The sequence below is a fragment of the Mus caroli genome, chromosome 13 (assembly GCF_900094665.2).
Source record: "Mus caroli chromosome 13, CAROLI_EIJ_v1.1, whole genome shotgun sequence".
Classification (NCBI taxonomy): domain Eukaryota; kingdom Metazoa; phylum Chordata; class Mammalia; order Rodentia; family Muridae; genus Mus; species Mus caroli.
Genome location: NC_034582.1, coordinates 8,856,412 through 8,883,828, shown reverse-complemented (window position 1 = coordinate 8,883,828; position 27,417 = coordinate 8,856,412). Strand labels below are relative to the sequence as shown.

At 45.9% G+C, this 27,417-nt stretch overlaps 1 protein-coding gene across 3 annotated transcripts; it reads left to right on the top strand.

Annotated features, from left to right (window-relative positions):
- The first annotated feature begins 2,773 nt into the window (after window positions 1–2,773).
- Lgals8 (galectin 8) lies at window positions 2,774–27,354 on the top strand. 3 transcript variants are annotated; one of them, XM_021180342.2, is made up of 11 exons: window positions 2,775–2,812; window positions 5,411–5,721; window positions 7,844–7,986; window positions 11,149–11,237; window positions 12,640–12,850; window positions 14,407–14,526; window positions 15,060–15,116; window positions 16,392–16,418; window positions 19,318–19,406; window positions 20,534–20,699; window positions 25,628–27,354. In XM_021180342.2, exons 3-11 carry the CDS (start codon window positions 7,945–7,947, stop codon window positions 25,775–25,777), a joined length of 951 nt encoding a protein of 316 aa, XP_021036001.1. In that variant the 5' UTR covers window positions 2,775–2,812; window positions 5,411–5,721; window positions 7,844–7,944; the 3' UTR covers window positions 25,778–27,354. The 3 variants fall into 3 exon arrangements, with proteins under 3 accessions (XP_029324055.1, XP_021036001.1, XP_029324054.1); XM_029468195.1 differs by lacking the exon at window positions 16,392–16,418 and having other exon boundaries at window positions 2,774–2,812; XM_029468194.1 differs by lacking the exons at window positions 2,775–2,812; window positions 5,411–5,721 and adding an exon at window positions 5,735–5,912.
- Window positions 27,355–27,417: the final 63 nt, after the last annotated feature.

The following is a 27,417-nucleotide window of genomic DNA, read 5'->3' as shown; positions in this document are numbered from 1 at the left end:
TATGGCATGTGTACTCCTGGCAATCATAGGTCAACAACATGCAGAAGTAGAGTCTCTCTCCCCCACATGGGTCCCAGGAGTTGGACTCAGGTCACCAGGCTTGGCAGCAAGTGCATTTAGCTTGGTAGCTAAAGTGTCTTTACCCACTTGGCCATCGGCTGGTCTTTAAGTGAATTGGCAAAAGTGGCCTGTCCTCTCCTCCCTCTCACACCAGAATGTGCTGCCTTGACGCAGACCCCTAAAACATGGCGCCGGGCGGGTGGGTGGTGGCGCAACTTACTGTGGTCCCAACCCTGCAAATCAGTAAACTCAGATAGATCTTGGCTCTTTCCAAGTTAATTGTTTCAGGTCTTTGTTATGATAATAGAAACTAAGTTGCTTAACTGTTGGCAGACTGAGGGGGAGGCAACTTCTCCTGAAAACCACTAATGAAAGAGGCAAAATCCAGTACAGTAGCCCCCTGATAAACTTTACATAGTCGATGGAAGTGACAGTGTTTCCTCATGGAAGAATTCCACCCAAGTAAGGGTGGGAGAAACGATACATTAAAATATCACTGTTTTTTGTTTTGTTTTGGTTTTGGTTCTTATTGAAAATGATGCTAAGCAGTGGCCATCAATAGCTAGACATTAAAATCATCTGATCAAAAGCTGGAGTGGAAACTGAGGCTGGGGTGTACGGCGCTCCATAGGTCGAGTGCTGCCCACCATACATGAAGCCCTGAGTCTGATCCTTAGCACTACATAAACCAGGGGTGGTGTTGGGCACTCTCAAACTCAATAAAGGCAGGAGGATCAGAATGCCGAGGTTATCCTCGGCTACATAGAAAGCAAGGCCAACCTGAGCTACAAAAAACTGTAAACAAACAAACAAAACAAAACAAAACAGAACTGGTGGGCACTTTGTAATAGGTGGATCAGTCTAGAAGCAAGATTCAGGTTTGATTCTCAAGACAGATGAAGAAACATACACGCCTCCTGAGAAAATGCAATTACAAGTTCCGGCCCCTGTGAATTCTGTCTAGAGAGTGTTGAAAATGGAGCCTTACTGAACGTGTGAGCAAAAGAAGTGCTTCTGAAGCTTTTGTGGATTTGCTTGTGAAGTGGCCAGTAGTGGCCATGAAGTAGGAGGGGCTTGCCAGCGGGTGAGACCTGTCTGAAATCAGACAGGCAACACTGATTGCTGCCACAGCTGGGCAATGAGTGCACGGACACTCGGGAGCTGGGGAGATTGCTCAGTGGTTAAGAATGCTTGTTGCTCTCACAGAGTTTGGAAAACAGTTTGGTTTTCAGCATCCACAGTAGTGGGCTCAGAAACATTTGTAATTTCAACTCCACAGGATCTGATGCCCTCTTCTGGCCTCAGGGGGCACCTACACCCATGTACTCATACCCACACACAGACACAGACACACACACACACACAGACACACACACACACACACACACACACACACAGAGAGAGAGAGAGAGAGAGAGAGAGAGAGAGAGAGAGAGAGAGAGAGAGAGAAATATAAAATAAAAAATGCTTTTGTATTTGAAAAATCACCTTGCGTTCTGATCCACTTTGATCTGCCACTGAATTGATTATTAATGTATCACTCATCACTGTAATGAGCTGTATAAACACAAGCTAGGAGCAGGGTAGGTGAACCTACTAGTGAGTTTACAAACAATTTAGTGGTGTGATTCAGTACCAAGACTGGGTTGCTGAGGGAATCCTTTTAGTAAGTCTCAGTGACTGGGCATAATCAAATGAATATATGCGTAAATACAGCTGACTCTGAAAGGCTTTAAGCTCCAAGAACGTCAATTTATTTGTACAATTCTGCTGTGAGACCCTGACTTAAAGCGTTTCTGCCTGAAAGGTAAAGCCCCTGGACATTTCCCCAAGCTTGTTTTCCCTGATCTCTAAAAATACAGCCAGAAAGAAGCTCTTTGTTCTCTATAACCAGAAAAAAGCCTTTTTGTTTCTGTGCCTTACAGCCAGAGATGCAATAATTGTAAAAAGACCTAGCCAGGTGCTTGCCTGGCTCCCTGTGCGAAGGACAAGGAGATAAAAATTTCACAAAGAAGAGCTACAACTCACTCCCCACTCCTCATGCCTTGTAATTTTACTAAGGACACCTGCCAGGGAAGAGCTGTAGCCCAACTCCTCCCACCTCCTCCCAATTCCTCAGCTAGCTGTTCTCCCCTGCCCTGCATGGCAGAAGGAGTTCGTCCTCAGCTAGCTGATAATAAAGCCTCTTGCAGTTTGCATCAGGTGTGGTTTTCTCTCCGAGTCATTGGGGTGCAGGCCAGCTCATCCCGGGACTTGAGCGGAGGCCCAGCTTCGGGGGGTCTTACACTGCCTTCTAGTGGGCACACACGTTGGGTCTTCCTCTCCCTTTTCCTCTCTCTCCCTTTCTCTTTCAATATGTTTATTAATTTATATATTGTATGAATTGATATTATATATTATATAATTATTTATTTATAATATTTAAATTATATATATAGAGAGAATAGAAATCTTTATATACTTTTTAGTATCTTATTTGGCCTTTAATTTAATTACACAATTTCAGATACATTTTCACATATAAATATTTCAATGTTTTCTAGTATTAGCACATCGTAGTCTTCAGCGGAAAATATTTTAATAAATAGGACAGTATGTCATCCTTCAAGATATGCTGCTTTCATTTACTCTTTTCCTAAGATCTCTCCCATTACTAAGATTCTACTATTTTATGATATAACTAGTTCTAGAAGCTTGCTTCTCTCAGCCCAAACATTAAGACGTGGGACATGAAACCTGTAGAACATAAGAGGTAAGCTTTGTGAATATGTTGAATGAGGCTTGGCTAAACAGGAAGAGATTCAATGTTCCTGGGTGAGGCTGCTCAAGTGTGAGAGACATTAGGTCAAAGTGAAAGAATTTGGGGCCGGGGAGACAGGTGTCAGTCCAGTGTTTCCCACACATAACTGTCTATGTTTGATCTTAGTATCCATATAAAAAGCTAGGTGTGGCAGAGTGTGTTTGTAATCCCAGCACTGGGGAAGCAGAGACAGGAGGATTCCTAGAGTTTGCAGGCCAGCTAGTCTAGCCAAACCCAAAAGCTCCAGGTCTCAGTGAGATGTCCTGTCTCAAAAAGGAAGATGGGTGACTCTGCAGTAAGGATACCCAGGTTAACCTCTGGCCTCTACACACATTTGGTTGTCAGTCACATGATGGTAAATGCTTCACATCTGGCTTTTAAGAGAGAAAAATCCTGAGAAGCAAGACAAGTGAGACAGCACAAATTGGCTCTCCTAGCTGGTCTGAGTTGACTTTAATCTTCATTAAATGTTCATGGATGTCTGGCTACAACCTACTAGTGAGTTTTACAAATAATATAATCATTGAAACATATGAAGTCAGAGCAGAAACACTTATGCAAGGGTGGGCATCTCTCCTGCCCCAGTGAAAATCTTTCCTTACTCTTCCACTTGCTCAATTCTCAATTCTTCCCAGCTAAGTGTTTTGCGAGGTTTATGAGTCCTCTTCACAGAGCTTCTCCAGCTCTCATTTCTACACTTCTTTAAAGTCAGTTTCCAGTGAGCCTGACAGCTACACGACACACATTGATCCTGTTCCTGTTCTTTGACCCCCTCAGAGCATTCAGAAAAGTCTCTCTCTCTCTCTCTCTCTCTCTCTCTCTCTCTCTCTCTCTCTCTCTCTTTTCCTGATTTTTCTCCCAGGCTCTGGCCAAGTCTGTTTCCTCCTTCTATCTGCACTCCTAAAGGACCTCACTTCCAAGCTGTCATCCCACCTTCCTCCCACCCATCAGCCTCAGCATGCTGATCTTTATTTTCAGAGCACACAACTGCTCTCAGGAGCTCCAGGATTTTGTACTAGCTATTCCCACAACTTGGAATGCATCCAGCACTGAGGTGAATTTATTATTTTAACTTTGTAAAGAAGCGGTCAACTCAGGCAAAACTGAAGATACTCAACTGCTCTTCACTTTTGAGTAATGTAGCACTCAGCCCAAGCCTGGGGAGCCTTTCTGTAGAGGCATCACAGTAGGGTTGAGAATGTGCATGGCAGTTCCCTATGGGCCAAGCCAGCTCAGTCAGTCAACAGGTTCTCCAGGGAGGGAGTCGGGATTACAAAGAAAAAAGACAATAAGACAACACTGAGGCATGACCCCAGTGAGTTCGGAGGCTGAGTCAGGTTTATTATGTTTTTCCAGTCTGCTTTTATACCATTTTAAGTACGTGCAAAATAATATCAGTTCTGGGTCAAGGACAAGCAGGACTATAAACTCAAACAGTCAAGGAACAAAGTCCCGTGATCAATGTTTCCAGGCAGGGGCTTATCAAGATGACCAAGATATCTGAGCCTACTTCCCTGTCCTAGCCCAAAGTCAAATTCTTGACTGAAGCCTACTTCTTTGCTCTAGCCCAAAACCGAATTCCTGCCTGAGTTTACTTCTATGTCCTGGCCCAATGATAAATTCCTGCCAAGTTTCTAGAAACGGGCTCCAAAAGCTCTCCACACCCTATCTCTTACAAACCCCAGAAAGTGTAGTGAGAAGCCTACCACACCTAGTAATAACAACAGAGCTTAGACAACATACATCAAGGGTTAACTCCAGCTATTAAAGTAGGATCTTGAGGAGTTAATCAAATTTAGAAAATGGACAAGAGGAAGGAGAAAAAGTAACAACGAATCAGAACACGAGGTTGCTGCTAAGAGGCTTGTAAAAAAAAAAAATACAAGTTCAAAACAAAATAAAACACACAGAGAAAAAGACCAAATGGCCACGTCAAACATGCCCTTTAAAAACAAACATGGGTAATATCTAGAAAAGAACATGACCTTGAGGCCATTAGGACATCGAAACTAGGTAGCTCAGCCAGCCATTCTCAGCACCCTACAGTTTTATTTAAGTTTGTTCGTACAAATACGGGGGAAACTGTCAGCAGTGCAGCCCCCTGACTATGCAGCTCAGTGCTTATTGACCATCTACTCTGCTCAGAATCGAGCATCAGTGTCGAAACTGTTTCCTAAGGAGGCGTTCCCTGTAGTAAACCCCAGCACAGAATAAGCGGCCAATCACCCAGTGTTCACATGTTCTGGCTACTGCTCACAGGATGGGGTTTCTTGCAGGGACAAAGAAGAACGAGTTCCTCCACACCTAAGGCTAGTTATTGGCAATAAGGAGTGGCTGTTAAATCTGATTGGCTCACAGCATTGTTCAGTTCTGACCCAAGGCTGCAAAGGAGGCAAACCCAGGAGTGCCCCGGCCACACTCCCCACGATTACTCTTTAAGTGTATTTTTATCACCCTTGAGATCCGGTATCTGTCCCAGAGTGATCCCGAATTCCTTAAGTTCTCCAGTATGACATTGAACTTATGATCCTCCTGCCTCCACCTCGCAAGGGCTGGAACTACAGGGGTGTACCCCGACCGATTTGTGCAGAGCTGGGTGGAAATCAACCTGGGGGCCTCCAGCACGTGAGGCGAGCCACACCCCAACCCCAGAGAGCCACTCCCGCAGCCAGCCAGAGGTCTGCGTGGGTGACAGGAAGAGCCCAACAGCCCCAGCTCGCAGCACTCGGACGCCCCGCCCCTGCAGTCGTTCTCGCGGAATCGGCCGCGGGCTGACCCCGCCCTCTGCCTGTAGCCGCTCGGGGAACCGGACGGCGTCCGTCAGGGGACACAAGTCGGAGCACAGCGCTTACTACCACCGGGTGAGTCCTGGCGACTGCGGGCTCAGGGGCATCGGGATACCACTGTTCCCGGACAGGAACCCGAAGGGTGGTTCGAGTGTGGACACGGCATCCCGCTGTCTCCTCCGTGGCACATGCACGGGGCACCGGGAGCGATCGTGGGTTGAGGCTTGTACTGGGACCGTTGTGTCGGGACAACGCTGCCTGCTGCGGTGAGGGCTCTCCGCTCGGCGGCTCACCTGCCGGGGAAAGGGCGAGCATCACCTGGATCCCCAAGAATGACAGGCCCAGGGACAGTTGGTTGACAGCTGTGTCACACTCCGTTATTCCAGACACGCACTTTAGCATGCTGCGTCATTCGATCCCAACGCTAAAACACGGGGAAACGCAATTTCTCTGGGTTTGGGGATCGTCCTAAAACCTAAGCCACGGCTTGTTGTGACTGACAGTGTCTGGAGACTTCGGAGACTAGTTATTTAATGCCAACCTAGGCCATCTTGATCTCTTGATCTCTCTCCGGGAAAGATATCAATTATGGATGTGGTGATGGCAATTCCTTGTCTCCGTTTTGCTCTAGTTCGTGCTTCCTGGATTGCACAGAACAGAATTAAAGGCTCAGAGGATTTGAATAAAATGAGTTAGTGACAGATACTAGGTAGGGGTCTAGGGTGGTTTTTAGGGGTGTAACCAAGAGAGATGCAATTTTCTTTTCTCCAGTAAAATAAGAGATTTGGCGAGTGCCTATTGTCTACAGCCTGACTGAACTGTAGGAAGTAAAAGGCAGGAAACTCTAGTTTCGTTTTCTGGCTTGGTTCTGGTTTGAGTCATCAGGACTAGAGGTAGTAAATGTGTCAGTGGGCAGGGCGCAGTGCTGAGGGAGCGCTCTTATCTTTCAAAACCGGGCTGATGCAAAACATTGCATTTAGTATTCCCAGGAGTAACTGTGCCACCCCTCCCCACCCTCAACTTATTTAATTTGGCTGGTTGAAGAAGAGCAATGTTTTCTAGTAATAATAGCTAACACATACAGAGCTGTTTTCTGCTATTTAAAACAGTTTAATCCTCAGGGCAAGCCTATGATGTGATTCCTACTTGTTTTACTAATAGGAAAAGTTAAATGAATATTGTTGTGGTTTCAAAGAACTGCTTGAGTGATATTTGTGTCTTGGTTTTGTGTTATTTCCTAGCTTGTATTTTATTTGTATTTACTGCTTTTGATTTGCTTGATTTTGCAGTGCTGGCACAGAACCCAGGGCCTCATCACACTAGGCAAGCTCTCTATTCAGCTGAGCCCTTGGCCCTTAAACATTATCTTGAGACAGGATGCCTTAGTCTCTCTTCTCCTGCTGTGAAGAGACACCATGACCATAGCAACTCTTACAAAGGAACGCGTTTAACTGGGGCTTGCTTATAGTCTGAGAGGTTCAAGTCCATTGTCACCATGACTGGAAAGCATGTGGTATGCAGGCAGACGTGGTGCTGGAGAAGCAGCTGAAAGTTCTACATCCGGATTCCCAGGCAGCAGGAAGGGAGAGGCACTGGGTCTAGCTTGGGCTATACCTCTTAATCCTTTTAAATAATTCCACTCTTTGGTGATTAAGCATTCAAACCTATGAACCTCTGGGAGCCATTCTTATGTGAACTGCACACAGGATCTAACTCACCTAGGCTAGGGTCCAATTGTTCTTCCTGTCTCAGGCTTACAAGTGGCTTCGATTACAGATATGTGCCACCACACTTACAGTTTTAGTATTTTTAACAGGAAACTTCATGTAATTTCCTCCTTACATATTTTTTAAATAATTCCTGCACTGATCATTTAAAATTATTTCATTTAAGGCCGGACATGGTGGCACACGCCCTTAATCCCAGCACTTGGAATGCAGAGGCAGGCAAATTTCTGAGTTCGAGGTCAGCCTGGTCTTAAGAGTGAGTTCCAGGACAGCCAGGGCTACATAGAGAAACCCTGTCTCAGAAAAAAAAAATTTCATTTCTAAGTATGTTATGAAGACTATATGGTAGGACTTTGGTTATACTAACACTGTTATTTGGTAACTATCCGTAAAGTAATATAATTTACATAGAAAAGTTTGATGTAGAGAAAAATCACGCAATGCTGTTTTTCTATATTGTTTTTACACAGGACAAGTTTTTACTTTGAGTAATCCTTAAATGAAGAGTGGGTAAAGTGTATATACGGAAGAGAGACTCCAATCAACAATATCAATAAGTTGAAAAAGAAAAATGTTGTCCTTAAATAACCTACAAAATATCATCTATAACCCGGTAACAGATTTTTATTTTATTTTATTTTTTGCCTGTGGTAGGACTGGCAGGAAATACACTCAAGTTGTAATTATCACTGGGGCCAGGCATGAACACAGTTCAGTTAGTACACCGGACATTGCTGTGGGGTGACTGATACTGTGATGGGTGCTGGCTCAGACCTTAAAAACATAACGTTTCAAGGAGAATGCATTTCTTATTCTAGATACTTTCTCCTTCTTTTGAAACAGTCGTAATGATTTATTTTTATGTGCAGTGGTGTTTTGCCTGTGTGGGCGTCTCTGTGGGGCAGCATTAGATCCAGTGGGACTGGAGTAACGGACAGTTGTGAGTTGCCGTGTGGGTTCTGGGAGTTGAACCTTCTCCCCAGCTTCCCAGAGTTTCCCCTTTGTGCTTTTTTTATTACATTTTTATTTACTGTGGTGTGTGTGTGTGTGTGTGTGTGTGTGTGCGTGTGCATAAACCTTGATGCTACAACACACACATGAAGGGAAGGTCCAGGGACAACTCTTGGGAAATTATATTCTACCATTTGGGTCTGAAAGTTGAACTCAGGTGATCAGATTTGGCAGGAGGCACCTTTACCTGCTAGCTATGGTACTGGCTTCCTTCCTTCGCCTGTCTGTCTGTCTGTCTGCCCATCTGTTGTATAGAGGATAGCACCTATGACTTCATGATTTGGGTGGATGATAGCACTGAACACACTGTCCGTCCACTCACCACTCACTGTCCATTCACTTGGTCAGTTTTTTCTGATTGTTTGTTTGTTTGGTTGGTTTGGTTTTCTCTGTGTAGCCCTGGCTGTCCTGGAACTCACTCTGTAGACCAGGCTGGCCTCGAACTCAGAAATCTGCCTGCCTCTGCCTCCTGAGTGCTGGGATTAAAGGTGTGTGCCCTTCCCCTGCCTGGCTGCTTGTTTGTTTTAAGATGTGGCATTGCCATGTTGTCCAGTCTGACCTCAAACTTGAAATCCACCTGCCTCAAACCCCAGTACTGGGATTATAGACTGGTATGTTCCACCACACCTGTTTTTTTTGTGGTGTTTTTGAAATGAGAACTGTACACCAGAAGTTAATGTCTCAGACTTCTGCTCTGTTTTCCCAACACTGCTTGGAAGTGTAGCAGAGGAAATGTGGAGAGCCAGAGGCAAGAGAGCTGAGCAAACCATGTTGTCCAGTTTAGGCTGCTGGTGGCAGTCTGACTAACTGCTAGAAAACACTGTCAACATCCTGGCCTTCTGGAAAGCTGTCAAGAGCTTTCTGGTTTTCTGTGCTGGCTAGCCTCTCTAGATGTGCCTGGTTTCCTTTTGCCACCACTGTTGATAGAGACCTGACACAGGGCCACTGGTTTTTGGTGACGCCCCTAGGAGAGACTCTTGGGCAGTAGAATTGGCAAAAGTCACTGAACTGGCTGTGCCTGTTGAGAACCTAGCTGTGATTTCCCTCCATAACTTCCAGTACCACAGTGAAAGAAAGGTTTAACAACCATGTCAAGCAAACTGAATTTTGGGGAGAAATAGCCTTATGTCACAGTGGGTTTAAAAACGGTTTACAAAATCTGACATCAGTAAAGACGTTTACAGTGATTTGCTGTATGTTGTAGCTAAAAACATCTCAAGGTCTCAAGGTTGTGGACTGGAAAAAACAAGACTAGGCTTATGTGGTGTGTGTATGTGTATCCATGCATGTATGTGTAGGAGAGAGTGCATGCATGTGTATATATATGTGGTGAGTGTGTGTTTGCTGTGTGTGATTTTTTTTTTTTTCCTGTACTTGGTGGAAGACAGGAGCTGCTTCCCGTTCATTTGACCTCATGAAGGTTTTAATGTTCTCAGTCCAGACTGGCACAAGCTCTGTCCATGTTGACAGTTCTTGGAACAGATGAAGTACACACTGTAACTAGTGGTATCTTTTTTTTTTTTTTTTTACTTTTCTACTTGGTATATTTCTTTCATTTGTTCCACTGAAATAATTTGAAAAATTAAAAGCCAGAGTCACTTTTCATTCAGATTGAGTGAGTAATTTGAAGACGTCGCCGTCACTCGGTACCAGGAATGCTGTGGAGTGGCATCTGTGGGCAATTCGTCATTGTCTTCCCATGGATTTTGTAGTAGTTGTTTTCTAGGAACTCTTGGCTTTTGTTCTGTTGAGATAAGCACAGGCACCTCACTTCATAGCCCTGGTTAGCCTCCGGCTTACATCAGTCTTCTTGCCTCTGCTTTCCAAGGGCAACTTGAGCTTCCACACCCAACTTGTGGGAACTTAAGCCCCTTTGATATCCAGCAAGCCAAGAAGCTAGTGGACACAAGTCTGTGTCAGTCTTATTCCCACAAACCACTCCTCAGCATCTCCTCAGCATTACCCCGGCTGGAGCTGAGGAATGGCTCCTTCTGGAACCAGTTCCCTGAGGCCCCACCTGAGAGTCACCGCACAGGGCGGTGCTCCTAGCTGCTGAGTTATTGCAGCCAAAGGGCAGAGAGCAACTCTGCCTGAGGAAGAAATGCCAGGGCAGAGTCCAGCGGAATCCAGCACATGCTTCAGGGCCTTTGAGATCCTCCACAGTGACAGTAATGTGGAGCTGGTCACAGAGGGGCTGCCTGCCTCACATACAGGAGCACTCCAGGCACCTAGAAGGGAAGCTCAGGCGTTGTTCTGTTGTTTAGGGCGATAAGAGCCTTCTTGGAGGGCTGGTGAGATGGCTCAGTGGGTAAGAGCACCCGACTGCTCTTCCGAAGGTCCAGAGTTCAAGTCCCAGCAACCACATGGTGGCTCACAACCATCTGTAATGAGATCTGACACCCTCTTCTGGTGTGTCTGAAGACAGCTACACTGTACAGTGTAATTTATTTATTACATGTAATAAATAAATCTTAAAAAAAAAAAAGAGCCTTCTTGGAAACCCCAGTGAAGGCCTCAGCCAGGAGTCAGCCTCTCCAGGGAGGCTGTCTGTCTCACGCTTGCTTCATCTCCATCAGTACCTTTCTCCTCGTCTCCAGTTGACTCTTTACATATGAGTTGAGAATTGGGCACGGTAACTGACTCTAATCAGTACTTAGGAGGCAGAGAGGCTGGAGAGTCAGAAGTTCAAGGTCATATCTTATTAGTCCACATTTGTCACTGCATTTGCTTATGGAAATATATTTCTAACATGTCTTTCCCTTAGATAATCCCCTATGTGGGCACCATTACTGAGCAATTGAAGCCTGGCTCTCTGATTGTGATCCGTGGACATGTCCCTAAAGATTCAGAAAGGTAAGGTTACTGTGTGGGGTGGAAGGCCAGCTGTCTCTCCGTGACTGGAGAGGACATTTTGATGCTCTGAGGCCTCATTGTTTCACTGACAGCCCTGCTGGGGTGTGAGAAGAAGGAGTGATAGGGTGACGGCTCCTGGAATGTTTTGTTTTGTTTTGAGACTGGGTCTCTACATAGCCCCGGCTGTCCTGGAACTCACTCTGTAGACAGGTTGGTCTCAAACTCACAGAGATCTGTCTGCCTCTGCCTCCCAAGTACTGGGATTAAAGGCATCACCACCATGCCTAGCTGGCTACTGGAATTTTTTATATCATTGCTGTAAGTCTGATTTCAGAATAAACAGATATACTGATGGAAAAAGAGGTTGTTGCATAACAGGATGTCTCAGTACAGTCTTAGCACTGTCGATGTCTCTCAAGACAGTCTCTCGGAGGTATTGCTGAGTGTCTGCTTTGGGTATAATAAACTCAGGGTGTTACTTCTCTTGTTCCTGAGAAAAGCAACATAAGAAAGACAGATTTATTCCATTCAGCTCATGATGTGAGGGTACAGTCCATCCCGTTGGGGAATGTCTGGCAGTAAAAACAACTCTGCAGTGGTGTTCAGGGTCTTGAGGCAGCTGATCACATTATGTCCATAGACAGAAAGTAGAGAGGTGAATGGCTGGGGCTCAGCTCACTCACTCTGTTCTCCTTTGTATCCAGTCGGGCACTCTAGTCTTTGGATGCTGCAGTCTACTTTCAGGCTGGGTCTTCCCTCCTCAGTCAAACCTTGATGGAAATGCTCTTGCAGACACACTCAGGGATGTCTCCTAGGTGACCCCCAATTTGTTTCAAATTGACTAGGAAGAGTAGCCATCTCAGATCTTGTCAGTCAGAGCTGGATGTAGTTCTGAGTGGCTGACATGATTGGTTTAAGTGATGTGTGGAAATTATCTTACAGAGACCCCTTGAGTGTACCCTTGGGGGAAGGCCTCATGATCAGGACCCTCATCAAAACTGTAGCCTGACTTTCATGCTTTGAGAGACTGGTGGTATTTGCATAGCAGGGCTGAGGTGTGGAGCAAGAGTGGCTGAGACCAGGTCCAGCTTACTTTGAACAGACTCCTGGACCAGGAGTCTCCCTGGCATCTGCCCTCTGTTCATCAGCAGATTTGAACAAACACAGACAAGGCCAGCATCCAAGACAGACAGGAGAGGGACGTTCTTATTCTGGGTCCATATAAGTCAGCTCATGCTGTGGGGCTCTGTTACTGAGGAAGAAGGAAGGGAAGATGGGCGGGCTGCCCTGTAGGTCCTGTGGATAAAGGAAGGGGTGCTGGGGTGGGGAGGTTGGGGGTGCTTGTACTTTCCCCATGGCTCACCTCCACAGGCTCACATGGTTCTGTTCTGTCCTCGCCCAGATTTCAGGTTGACTTTCAGCTGGGCAACAGCCTGAAGCCAAGAGCAGACGTGGCCTTCCACTTTAACCCTCGCTTCAAAAGGTCTAGCTGCATTGTTTGTAACACACTGACACAGGAGAAGTGGGGCTGGGAGGAGATCACCTACGACATGCCCTTCAGAAAAGAAAAGTCCTTTGAGATCGTGTTCATGGTGCTCAAGAACAAATTCCAGGTAGACGCTGAGAGAGAAAGGGAGTGTGGGAGCGTGCATGGGGCCATCTCCAAGTCTACTGAAGGCATCAATATGTCACTCCGTCCAGATGGAACAGATTCAGAACAGATAAACCTTCTTACGTCTTACTTCTTCTAGGAGCGCTAAATTCTGGACCCCACAGCATTGTGTCACTGTTAGGGGAGTGGATTATAAAAGCCACACCCAAAGCATAGGAAAGTCTGCATGAGCAGTCTGTTGGTGGACAGGGCTCTCCTCAAAGGGGTGTGCCCAGTCCTACAGCAAGCTCCTGCTGTAGGGTCCTGGGGGCCTTGTGAACACAGTGACTTATTGGGGCTGCAGTTTGGCTCCAGAGGCTCCCAAGAGTACCAATCCTCAAGTCCACAGAAGGCTTGTAAAGCAGAGATCCTAGGGCCCCAGGAGTGTGTGCGCATTTGGTCTAGGTCCTTGTGGGACATTGCTCTCCAGATCTCCCTGCGCTCCTCAGTTTGCTGTTCTATGGCCTCAGTCTTGGTCAGTCTAGCTGTACCCACTATTGTTGCCCTGGGTTTGTTGTATGTGGGGATTTTTTTTTTGTTTGGTTTTTGTTTTTTGTTTTTCGAGACAGGGTTTCTCTGTATAGCCTTGGCTGTCCTGGAACTCACTCTGTAGACCAGGCTGGCCTCGAACTCAGAAATCCGCCTGCCTCTGTCTCCCGAGTGCTGGGATTAAAGGTGTGCGCCACCACGCCTGGCTCCGTATGTGGGGATTTTTAAACCTCACTGAGCGGGCCTACTGTGGGCTCTACCATGGGCTGCTCACGTCTCCCTCCTGGACTGACACACTGCCCTGGCATTTGGGGGTACTGTGCAGAGGACTCACAGATAGCATCCTATCATCTCACACAACCTTAACCCACTGAGTGAGATTGTTCCCACCCAGAGATAAAAAAATCTCAGATAAGCCAGAACTCACTCTGTAGACCAGGCTGTCCTAGAACTCAGGAATCTGCCTGCCTCTGCCCCGGAAATCCTGGGATAAAGCACTCCTGCTGCTTGGCTGCTGCATGCTCTCACTTTTTTAGTGAGCTCAGTGCCTTCTTGTCCCTTCTGTAGCCCCGAAAGAGGGTTGGAACCGAATGTAGACAGAACAAACTTGCATTTTAGGCTTCCAAATCTCGTGGATGGCCCTTGGGTTCCTGAGCATGGCTGTCTCCTGGGCACACACAGATACATACATGTGGAACACACAAACTTCCAAGTGTGTGTGACTGCAGAGATGACCCAGTCACTCAGTCAGTTCAGAAAAGTTCAGAATTTCTGCTACTCTGGTGGCTGCTTTCAGCCACAATGTGAGCAGAGAACTATGGGAAGAATAAACCTGAGGAGACATCCCATCCATCCATCCATCCATCCATCCACTTGATTTTGTGGTGCTGGAGATGTAACCCAGGGCTTCACACCGTAGGCCAGTGTTCTTTCTACCACAGCTCCATTCCCACCCCATAAGAGACACTTCTTGGATAAGGAGTTGTCTGTCACTGTGCTCTGAGGGCACTGCCTGCTGTGTGTCTCCAGGTGGCTGTGAACGGAAAGCATGTTCTGCTGTACGCCCACAGGATCAGCCCGGAGCAGATCGACACAGTGGGCATCTACGGCAAAGTGAACATCCACTCCATCGGGTTCAGATTCAGCTCGGCAAGTGCCCTTCCACACACACTGGGGGTCTCTGGGGACAGTGTTTTCACATTCCACACTAAATGGTGGAAATTTCCTTTAATTTACATCATCCATTTAGGTAGAAAGTAGTATAAATATTTCAGGCTAGCTGTGTTCTGCTTTTGTTGTTTGTGGGACCTCAAATCTCGAGTGAGCCTACCAGATGGCTAATGTATATCTCCTGTCCATGGGAGGGAGTAAATATCTCTGTAAGACGGTTTTCTGTGTATTTGAATTTAAGTTTCTTGGACATTGCTAGCTTGTTTCTGGTGATGGGAACAGTTTAATTCTCAACAGCTGTGCCCAGATGCCATATTCTTATTAGCATTAGGTCTTGTTCTCCTAGACTTTTGTCAGCTTAGGGGACCCCAGTGTTAAGTTGCATTTTAAAAAATCATAATTATCAATAGTTTTCCATGCTCAGCATCACTGATCATTTTTTTTTTGTTATGTTCAGTATTTAAAAAAAGATACTCTGAGGGATGCTAAAATTAATCTATGCTCTTTTGCAGGATTTACAGAGTATGGAAACATCTGCCCTGGGACTGACACAGATAAACAGAGAGAATGTAAATATTCTATAAATCAGCAGTTACAGTCAGTGGAAGGAGGGCTCTTCTTTTTCTTTAATTATAGTGTTCATATGTATTCAGGTGTGCGCGTGTGCGCGTGCGCATGATTGTCCATGGAGGCCACAAGTCAACACTGAAGTCTTAGTCAATTGCTCTACATCTTGTAAAAGTTATTTTGCATGTGTATGTCTGCAGTATGTTTATGCATTATTATGTGTGCTGCTGCATGTGCGTGAAAGCCAGAAATAGACATTGGATGTCTTCTTTGCTTGCTCTCCACCTTTTGAGGCAGAATCTCTTAGTTGAACCTGGAGCATGCCAATTCAGCTAGTCTAAGTAGCTGGCTTGCTCTAGAGATCCTGTCATGCACTAGGACTGCAGGCAGGCATCCATGCCTGCCCAGCATTTATGTGGGTGTCAAGGATTTGAGTCCTCTTGGTTGCCCTGCAAGTCCCTTAGCCTCTGAGCCATCTCTCCAGTTCTTTTAGCTTGTTTTTTGAGACAAGGTCTCTCACTGAGCCTGTTGGCTAGACTGGCCTGTCAGCTGGCCACTGGGGTCATCCTTTCTCCGTCTCTCCAGTGCTGGAGTTACACATGTGAAGCCCCCATGCGTGGGTTTTACATGGTTACGTAGCAAGAACAGTACCAGCAGAACTATCTCCCCAGCTTCCCAAATTAAGTTTTCAGTGTGAGGTCAGGGTAGTAGCAATCAGCTAAGAGCCAAGAGGCACACTGCTTTATGCTGTTGGGCCTGGTGTGTTTGTTGACATGGAGAATATTAGTTTAAATGACTACCACTATGCCGTGTGTAAAAAGCACTCTGTCTCCCTGGCTTGTTGAGAGGTACTAGCAGGACGCATCTGTAAATGCTGATCAGGTGCATCTCAGATGATCTCTGCTCCCGGCAGCAACAAGAACAGTTTTACAGTTGACACTTTACTGTTCTTAAGAAAGCAAGGCCTGTCTACACATCTGTGCCTGCCGGCAAGACAACCTGTCAGTCAGCGTTTGGAGAGTTCCTGGGGAGGACAGGCAAGATGTGCTTGAAACTCACCTGTAAACCTTTGAATAACTATCAGTTTGTGGGTGATAGAGTGTTCACATGAGGATGCTGGACCACGTTGCTCTTCATAAGCCCCAAGGTACCTGTCATGAAGCTCAGTGCCCGTGTCACACCAAGGCAGAGAGGGCATTAATACATGACGCCATAGCAGGCGGCACGCCTGTTGCCTGCCCAGCAGGTACTTCTCACTTTTCTTTTTCTTCCACCAGATACAAAAGTCAGGCAAGCTCCAGCTGGTGAGTACTTTTGCTTGGTTATTACATATGGAATATTTTGTAAATGACCTAGAGCACGAACAGCTGAACCTTGGAGGCAGCTGCTTCCATTCCACACTTGATTGTAGAACTGTTTCTTGTAATGTGGTAGTAGAAGAGACATTTCTAAAATCGTGTAGTATGATCTATTTTGTGTGCCTGGCACTTTAAAGGACCCTATGCCCTCAGTGTTGGTTGCCTCTTGAAATTCTGAGAAGAGGGAAGGATATAAAAAGCCAGCAGAGGTTGAGAGAGAGTAGGAGGGTTTAAGATATGGAAGAGTAGGGTCAGAGGGTAGGAGAAGAAAAGACAGTGATAGCTGAGCCAGGAGAACCTGAGCTGAGCCAGAGAAGATACTGTGAGGAGACAGTTAGGAGACGAACCCAAGAAGAACACACACAAAATAGCAAACAAAGAAAGAAAAGTTACAAAATCATATCCAGAGCTGTCTACACCAACAGCATAGATGCTACTGTCACTCACCGAAATCCTACCTCCCAGCTATTTGTCTAAGGTTTGAAGAGCCAACAGTTTAACTCCGTATAGAAATTAAGTTAGCAGCCTCCGCTGGGCTCGAATGGGAGATGGCTGGGGTGGCCCCAACCGGAACGGATCCCAGCCTCTGGTTGGGCGGGGTTCCTTTGTCCCTGTTCCAATCCTAAATCTGATAGGGGACTAATATCCAATATATACAAAGAGCTCAAGAAGCTGAACTCCAGAAATTCAAATAACCCCTTAAAAAATGGGGTACAGAGCTAAACAAAGAATTCTCAACTGAGGAATACTGAATGGCAGAGAAGCACCTGAAAAAATGTTCAACATCCTTAATCATCAGGGAAATGCAAATCAAAACAACCCTGAGATTCCATCTCACACCAGTCAGAATGGCTAGGATCAAAATTCAGGTGACAGCAGATGCTGGCGAGGATGTGGAGAAAGAGAAACACTCCTCCATTGCTGGTGGGATTGCAAGCTTGTACAACCACTCTGGAAATCAGTCTGGCGGTTACTCAGAAAACTGGACATAGGGCTGGTGAGATGGCTCAATGGGTAAGAAGAGCACCTGACTGCTCTTCCGAAGGTCCAGAGTTCAAATCCCAGCAACCACATGGTGGCTCACAACCATTTGTAATGAGATCTGGTGCCCTCTTCTGGAGTGTCTGAAGACAGCTACAGTGTCCTTACATATAATAAATAAATGAAAAAAAAAGCAACTTTATATTAAAAAAAAAAGAAAAAAAAGAAAAGAAAACTGGACATAGTACTACCAGTAGATCCAGCAATACCTCTCCTCGGCATATACCCAGAAGATGTTCCAACTTGTAATAAGGACACATGCTCCACTATGTTCATAGCGGCCCTATTTATAATAGCCAGAAGCTGGAAAGAACCCAGATGTCCCTCAACAGAGGAATGGATGCAGAAAATGTGGTACATTTACACAATGGAGTACTACTCACCTATGAAAAACAATGAATTTATGAAATTCTTGGGCAAATGGATGTATCTGGAGGATATCATCCTGAGTGAGGTAACCCAGTCACAAAAGAAGTCACTTGATATGCACTCACTGATAAGTGGATATTAGCCCAGAAACCTAGAATACCCAAGATACAACTTCCAAAACACAAGAAAATCAAGAAGGAAGACTAACGTGTGGATACTTCATTCCTCCCTAGAATGGGGAATAAAATATCCATGGAAGGAGTTGCAGAGACAAAGTTGAACTAAGACGAAAGGATGGACCATCCTAAGACTGCCCCACCCAGGGATCCATCCCATAATCAGCCACCAAACCCAGACAATATTGTATACACCAGCAAGATTTTGCTGAAAGGACCCTGATATAGCTATCTCCTGTGAGGCTTTGCCAGTGCCTGGCAAATACAGAAGTGGATGCTCACAGTCATCTATAGGATGGAACACAGGGCCCCCAATGGAGAAGCTGGAGAAAGTACCCAAGAGCTGAAGGGATCTGCAATCCTATTGGAGGAACAACAATATGAACTAACCAGTCCCCCCAGAGCTCGTGTCTCTAGCTGCATATGTAGCAGAAGATGGCCTAATTGGCCATCAGTGGGAAGAGAGGCTCCTTGGTCTAGCAAACTTTATATGCCCCAGTACAGGGGAACGCCAGGGCCAAGAAGTGGGAGTGAGTGGGTAGGGGAGCAGGGCAGGGGGAGGGTATAGAGGACTTTTGGGATAGCATTGGAAATGTAAATGAAGAAAATACCTAATAAAATTTTTTTTTAAAAATTAAGTTTTGGGCTGGAGAGATGGCTCAGCAGTTAAGAGAATGTTCTGACTGCTCTTCCAGAGGTCCTGAGTTCAAATCCCAGCAACCACATAGTGGCTCACAACCTTCTGTAATGGAATCAGATGCCCTCTTCTGATGTGTCTGAAGACAGTGACAGTGTACTCACATACATAAATAAATAAATCTGTAAAATAAAAAAGAAATTAAGTTTTAATTAACTATTATATGTAACCTCCATTCCCAGCTGAAACCCAAGGCAGCCCCTTGCGTTATATTCTCAGAGGTGTCCTCAGGCATGTGTCTGAGCCACTTATGTGGGTTGCTGGTCCCATTAGAACAGAAAGCTCTGCTGGCATGTCACATGCAGGTGGTGTCAGGTGCGACCCATGCCACAATCCTGTTTAGTAGTGTAAAACAATCACTCTCTGTGCGTGTGCGTATATGCGTGTGTGCTCAGTGAGACCGTGCTTTGCAGGGGATCCAGCTGAGATGAACATAGCCATAGCAAAGGGTCTTTCCTCTCCTGGGGTCCACAGACTCTTAGCCCTGCCTTCATGATGTTGGGAATTCTCCCACAAGAGCCTTTTCTGAAGCTGCCTCATTCTGACTGTGGCCCCTTTTCAGAGCCTGCCATTTGAAGCAAGGTTGAATGCCTCCATGGGTCCTGGACGAACCGTTGTCATTAAAGGGGAAGTGAATACCAATGCCCGAAGGTCAGTCTGCTGCAGCACCGCTGCCTTGTGCGTTTGGGGTGTGGTGGTGGAGCTCGTGTTGCTTCCTGAAGGAGGGCAATGTCAGGGCAGGGTCCCACTGAAGAGCTTCTGGCCGAGTTGGGACTGAGGGCAGATTCTGGCTGGGGCCCCTTTTGGCCAGGTAGGTAAAAATTTTGTCCACGAGGCCCTTCTTGCCTAGGATAACCTCAGTGTTACCAAACTTGGGGTCACAGTCCATAGCCAAGAAGCCAAGTTGAGCTTTTGATCCTCAAGGAGCCATTGAAAATAGTCAAATTAATAGTGAAAAACAGAAAAAAGGATCTACTCAACATGGCCACAATGGGAAGAGAGACAGAGGTCCAGTGACCCCGTCCCCCCAGTCCATCCTCAAGGTCCTGTGGTAAGATTGAAGTTTAGAGTGCCAAGGATCTGTACATCTAAATAGTCCCAGTGAAGGTGTGGTCCCACTGGGCTTCTGTGTCACCTGCTTAGGTGCTCTGACAAGTTCCCTCTCTGATTGGTGCTGTTTCCTTCCAGCGTGAGATTCCTGGGAAACCCCCACTTCTGGAGGCCATTGTTTCAACAGTGATAGATGAGGGGTACACGTCTCTCTTTACAATATCTTCATTTCTGCCAGGCCAGATACCAGGACCTATGATACAGGACACCATGCTTTAAGAATCTTTTCTGAGCCAGGCAGTGGTGGCACACGCCTTTGATCCTAGCACTTGGGTGGCAGAGGCAGGCAGATTTCTGAGTTCAAGGCCAGCCTGGTCTACAGAGTGAGTTCCAGGACAGCCAGGGCTACACAGAGAAACCCTGTCTCGAAAAACAAAACAAAAAGAAAAGAAAAGAAGGGATCATGTGGAACTGATTGGAGAATGTCTGCCTTGAGAGACCCTGAGTCCTGTGTAGCCTGAAGTACTCATGGGGTCCACCTAGTCTGAACCCCCAGTTGCTGTTGAGCTGAGCGTTAGTGCTGACCCTAGACTCATGTTGCACATGAGTCAGCGGCATGCAGATTTAGAGCAGAGCCGGAAAGTCCCTCCTCGAAGTCCATGCACATGTATGTGGTTTGAAGTTAGAACTGCAGTTTAAGTCTGAGCTTGGTTTTCTTTCTCTTAAAGCTTTAATGTTGACCTGGTGGCAGGAAAAACAAGGGATATCGCTCTACACTTGAACCCACGCCTGAATGTGAAAGCATTTGTAAGAAATTCCTTTCTCCAGGATGCCTGGGGAGAAGAGGAGAGAAATATTACCTGCTTCCCATTTAGTCCTGGGATGTACTTTGAGGTAAGATCATGGTTTGTTTTGTTTTGAAATGGGACAGGAAAATGAATCCTGAGAACACAGCGGAATAGACTGAATCCTGAGAACACAGCGGAATAGACTGAATCCTGAGAACACAGCGGAATAGCTTTTACTTAAACAAAACCCAGTCCTCTATGTAGGGAATATATGCTGCTGTTCACTGGCGATGGAGGCTGTAATCTGAGCATGGGCCATTGGTGCAAACAGCAGGACCAGAATACTTGACATTTCCCGTATTCTGGTAGCCCCAAGGAATTCTGGCGGGAACCTTGTCACTGTATAGGAACCACAGATATACTTTTATTGGTGTCTTCCTATAATTTTCCGCATGTTTTGAGGCACATCTCTTACGGAGCCTGGAGCTCACCAATTGGTTAGGCTGGCCAGCAAGCCCTGGGACCCACCTGTCCCTGCATCCCTGCACTGGGAATAAAGGTAAATGCCACTGCACCCAGAGTTTTCCCTAACTCAGGTCCTGTGCAAGCACTTTATCTGCTGAGCCATCTCCTCGGCCCCACATATATACTTGTAAGTGGATCTCTGGGGATCCCAAAACTGCATGCTTGCACTATCCACGCCCTCCACAGTTCCAGATGGCAGTCTTTCTAAGAGCTGGTCCTGTTGGCAGGTAGTCAGTACAGCAGACCCTTGGACCCAGAAGGCATGCGGTTTCTAGTCCCCAGGGTGTATTAACACATGGCTCTTCCCAAAGCCTTTCAGAGTGCTTTCTAATTAGAGTAACATCTCCTTGGGATATGCATGCTAGGTGGCTGGCTAGACTTTCTCTCTGGCTTAGGCCTCCTCTCACGGTCTTTTAAGATTATTAATTTAGTTAGGCTTTACTTTTTTTTTTTTTTTTTTTGAGACAGTTCCTCTGTGTAGTCCTGGCTGTCTTGGAACTGGCACTGTAGACCAGGCTGGCCTCTAACTCAGAGATTCGCCTGCCTCTGCCTCCTGAATGCTGTGATTAAAGACATGCACCACTACTGGTCAGCACCATTTTAAACTCATGTGCTCTAAACTCATTCCCTACCTTGCTAATGCTGTGACCCTTCAATACAGTTCCTCATGTTGTGGTGACCCCCCAACCATAAAAGTATTTTTGTTGCTATTTCATAACTCATTTTGCTACTGTTGTGAACCATAATGTAATTATGATCTTAGGTGATACCCTGTGAGAGGGTTGTTCATGGGGTCACAACCCACGGGTTGAAACCTGCTGGAAACCATTGGAGTTGTTGAAGCATCAACAGCCAAGGTGATCAGAAGGTTGCAATTTGATGTAACATTATTTCCAAGTCCCAGGGTGAAGAAGAGGCTCCCTAGTGCTTGGAGGGTTGACTGATAAGGATTAGCCATGGGAAGTTCTTTGAAGGTGGGGGTGCTGGTTGTGAATTCAGAAGGCTGAGCAAGAGCTGGAAGGCCAGGTTTAGGGCAATTTGAACCAGTTACTGGGAGTGGGAGGTATGGCTCAGGGTTTGTCCTTGGCAAGGGACAGTATATATGGGATAATCTAGGGTGCACAGGATGGAGACAGAGTACCTATGGAAGGAAGCTGGTCCTTGTGGCTGAGAGGAACCCAGTAGTATAACTGGGTCTCAATCTATGATGCTGAAATAAAGCGATAATAACAATCAAATAATGATGAAAACCAGAAAGGTGAAAATTTAAATATTTACCTCCAATTTGACTGTTAAGTTAGGTAATGCTATTAAGATTAGATAAAGCGCCAGGTATGGTGGCGCACGCCTTTAATCCCAGCACTTGGGAGGCAGGTGGATTTCTGAGTTCCAGGCCAGCCTGGTCTACAAAGTGAGTTCCAGGACAGCCAGGGCTATACAGAGAAACCCTGTCTTGAAAAAACAAACAAACAAACAAACAAAAAGATTACATTAGATTAGATAAAGCAGGGGCTAGAGAGATGGCCCAGTGCTTAAAAGTGTATACTGCTCTTGCAGAGGACCTAAATTCAGTTTCCAGTCAGCATCCACACTGGGCAGTTCACAGTTATCTGTAATTTCAGCTCTAGATCTGATACCTGCACTCCTGTCCACATACCACACGTACACATAATTGAAAACATAATTTTATTTTTGTTTTGGTTTTTCGAGACAGGGTTTCTCTGTGTAGCCCTGGCTATCCTGGAACTCACTTTGTAGACCAGGTTGGCCTCGAACTCAGAAATCCGCCTGCCTCTGCCTCCCAGGTGCTGGGATTAAAGGCGTACGCCACCACTGCCTGGCAAAACTAACATAAATCTTAAAAGAGAAAGTTAGATGGAGCCCATTCCAGACATTTTTTTCTGTGGGCATAGAGCTGAAAGGCTGGCTCAGCCTAGGAGACAGAGAGATGGGTCAGTACACTTCAGATCCCTATTCCCTCAGTACTTGGACTCAACAGTGGGTACCCTCATGCTGCTCTCCGTCTCCCACAGTAACGCTCTATGGGTCAAACTTGTGACTTTTCAGCACATTTTCCTGAGGTTCTCGCAGATCTTTCCACTCTGCCATTCTTTTCAAATAAACAAGATCGTGCACTTCAAATGTCCTTAGCCTGATTCTCTGCATGCGTGTTATATATAGGTGTGTGCACAGGCCTGCTCTACCATTCATCACCTTATTCTTTGAGACAAGAACTCCCTGACTCTGGAGCTAAGTTGGTAGCCAGCAAGCCCCAGTGATTCTGTCTGTATACCCCATCTACCATAGCTACAGGTGCTTGGGCAGCCCACTTCTTACTTGGGTGGCAGGATCCAAACTCAGGCCCTCTCACTTGCTCCTACAGCAAGTGTTCTTGTCCACTGAGCACTCTCCAGCCTCACTCTTTTAAAAATAGTCACTTTGGGAGTAGAACCGAGTGCCTGACTGGCAAGCACACTGGATCACTAAGTTACATTGGCTTTGGCAAACATCTCCCTGCAGACACTGTGTCTGTGGAGCCCACAAAGCATCAGCTGTACCGTCCTCAATGTTGTTTGGCCTGGCATAAGTCCAGAGCAGTTCCAACTTAGAGCCAGCACGTTCTATTTTTCTGGCTGTTCTGAAGTCACTTAGGGAGGACCTCTGCCATTGGACATTTGTCTAGGCCAACTGCAGTCAGATGCCTTCTTGTTTTTGGTTCTCATTTGCCAGGGATCTCACTTGTCTAGATGAAACGTTTATTTGATACAACAGAGGGAACTTGCTAGGATTGCAGCTGGCTTCCTGCTGTGTCTATACCCTCTTTTTCCTGCTGAGTCACAACAGGAAACTGTATGATTTGAGACTTATCAATTATACTTCATGAAAGATCCCTTCCAGCTAGTTGAACTTGGGATTTTTCTCCCATTCTTTGGGAGATATCTCAAGTAATATTTACTTCCCCAATTCCCTGTGTAGCATACTTTGATTTTGATCAATTACGTGACATGCTCTAGTTCCCCTTATTCTGACTTCCTGTGGCAGTTTTTCCATGGCTGCTACACAAAGATTAGACCTTAATATGCTTCTTTGCAGGTTCAAGTCTGCCATGCATCTGATCTCTGGGAATGGGACAGGCCCAAGGCCAGGCTGTGTTGTGTTCTGGTGCTTCACTGTGGCAAGGAACACAGTGTAGGGCCACCAAATTGGCCTTTTTAGTGAGTGGATATGCGGTACAATCAACAGCCCTACTTAAGCTCTATGTAGGAGTGCACAGCAAAGTGCAGGGTTAGGTTTCTAGGCAGTGTTGGAGGATCCTAGCTTTGAATGTTAGGTTTACTTTTAGGAGAGAGCTCTGGAGGGTAGGAAATAGTGATAAATCTGCCAGGATGCCAATGCCTGCACCAAGCCTAGGAACTTGGACCTAAAAGGGTTTTGGAAACAGGTAGAAGCCAATATGTTCTGAGCAAGGGCAGAGTTAATAATAGGTTTCTTCACTGATATAATAAGCCAATTCAAGACGAATTACAACTATAAAAGCAGGCTTATTTGGGAGTGGCTCCTTGTCAGGTTCACAGGTTTCAGAAAATGAGGCCAGAAAAGTTGCCATGCAGACAAGGAGGCAGGCAGAGCTGAAGAACCAAGAGAGTGGGATGGGAGAGGGCAGAGAGAGAAAGCAGAGTGTATATAGGGAGGGGCAGAGGACAGAGAGAGGGAGTAACCAAAATGTCTGGATTATCTAGGGAAGACCCTCTGGGGAAGGCTATGCCAGCCATACCCTGTAACAGACAGGGACTGAGCGTTGCTGAGAGAACCTGGAGACCAGGTGCACTTTGATGACACCTTAGCCCCTGGTCCTGGGTCTGAAACATAACAGGATGGCCAAGTACTGCTCTCTTTACCAAGTGTCCCAAGCAGCTGGAACCTTGTCAGTCGATGTGGTTAAGACTTCTAGCACTGAGGCATGATGTTCAGGGTTTGAGACTCTGCTTCTCAGTTAAGGGGCAAGAAAACAGGCAGCGACCAGCAGCTTTCTGTTAGTTCCCAAATATGAGGAGAGACACTTCCCAGTTTTCTGAGAACCAGGAGCAGAACGGGCATAGGGACTACTGAGGGAAGGGCCTGATAAGACACAAGTGGGCTTGAAGCAGAAGATGCCACCATGATATATTGGGGATTTGGGTTTTCTTTAAAATCACTCAGAAGGGAAGTCAATGGAAAAAGACTGGGGAAATGTGTCCAAGCTCAAAGCAAACTAGTTTTCTTTTGGACCCTTTGTCAGTATAGAAGAAACATGTTCTAAAATGAAAGGCAGCGCCGGGCGTGGTGGCGCACGCCTTTAATCCCAGCACTTGGGAGGCAGAGGCAGGTGGATTTCTGAGTTCAAGGCCAGCCTGGTCTACAAAGTAAGTTCCAGGACAGCCAGGGCTACACAGAGAAACCCTGTCTCGAAAAACCAAAAAAAAAAAAAAAGAAAGGCAGCTACTGATGGCACACCTCCTTTCTTTTCAGATGATAATCTACTGTGATGTCCGGGAATTCAAGGTTGCTATAAATGGTGTGCACAGCCTGGAGTACAAACACAGATTTAAAGACCTAAGCAGTATTGATACACTATCAGTTGATGGGGATATCCGTTTGCTGGATGTAAGGAGCTGGTAGCTACCATGACTGCCAAAAACCCCGAAATACAAAATGGCTTATCCGGTACTGGCCATGTCAAATGCATCTCGCTTTCACCACATTGTTTATATTGCTAAGACGAGCTCCTCCAACATCAAGTCCTACTGGTGTTGTCAGGTCTGGCCATGCAGTACATTCAGAGGAACAGAGCCGGGGCAATCACAGCTCATTGCCGGCGAGCCTCTGCACACTGGGTCCCTCTTATAAACCACACTCAACAAATATTTAAGTGCCTAATATACTACATATACTAGCTAATAGGGATGGCAAGCATACTTACTTTGTATAGTCTCTGAGCCGGACAGACATGGCAGGGCCCAGAACTTGTGTGGTCCATGTTTTCTGGCACTTCGTACCAGTTTCTGGCCTCCTAATGTAGGGTCTTCTTGCTGGCATTGCATTAACCCCACTAGGGGCCTTTGCAGTTAAGGTCAGAAAAATATACTAATGGATGACAAACACTACTTCCCCAGCAACCCTTTTCATAATCAGCATTCTATCATATCTCATAATTGAAGACTGCATAACATTTACTTAACTCTCACCGCTTTAAACTTTATAAAATGTATGATGCTGAACACAGCAGAAAAACTGAGGCCAAAACCCTGAATTATGACAAAACAAGTGTTCTGCTCCAAGCAGATTTCTGCTGGTTGATTGGCGCTCAAGTCCAGGGTGTGTGTGGGTACCTGTGGCAAAGTAAGGCAGAAGTTGGATAAACTGTGTAAAGAAAGCCCTCTTGGATGTACAGTGAATATATAAAACAAGCACTATCAAAGTAGACCCCACCCAGGGGCGTAGTGTGAAAGGCTGAGTTGGTGTGGAGACTAGCCCTCCTGCCTTTGGGTCTGAAGATGTCGGTCTACATCAGCAGCGAGGTGCCTGTCTGCTAAGTCAGCTTGCATCAGCAGATTCAGCTTCTACACTCCTGTGACTTCCAGGATTTGATTGGAGCCCTAGGTAGTCTTTCTCCACGGGTCCAATCGTGTTACAGATGTCAAAGGTTTGGGTGTGGGGAAGAGGAAGAGCTAATTTTATCAGATCACTGTATGACATTAAACCACAGGACAGAATTCTGCCAGGGTTTAGGAGTATTCAGCTAATCTGCTTAGATATATGTACTCGTGCATATGAAATAATACCATCAGCAGTCTTACTCAAGGCAGCAACTGCTAGTCCTTCATTTTCATGCAAATTTATTGTGTTTACTCTTCAATGTGAGGTGGTGGGTGGAACGGAGGCCAGGAGGCTCTAGAGTTCTCCAGAGTTATGTCTTCATAAAGAACGCATTACTGAGACATTGGGGGCTCAAAGGCACTCAGGAAAAAAAAAAGCTCATTCATACAAAAGCTTATTTTCATTTCTATTTTTACACAATTAAGACTGTTCTAAGTAGATTCAGTCTTAAGTTCTTAGATTTTGGTCTTTTTAAAAAGCTGCTGGAATTTAGGTTGTGAGGCCTTCTCTTGTATATTCTGAAATTCTATCTCTAAACTGCAAAATGCCTTTTTGCTTGTCCTAATTCTGCATTAAAAAAGTTTTATATTAAACTGGAACGAATACTCTCTGGAATAGACAAAGAACTTCAAAACCACCACTAGTGTTGCTAACCTTCCTGT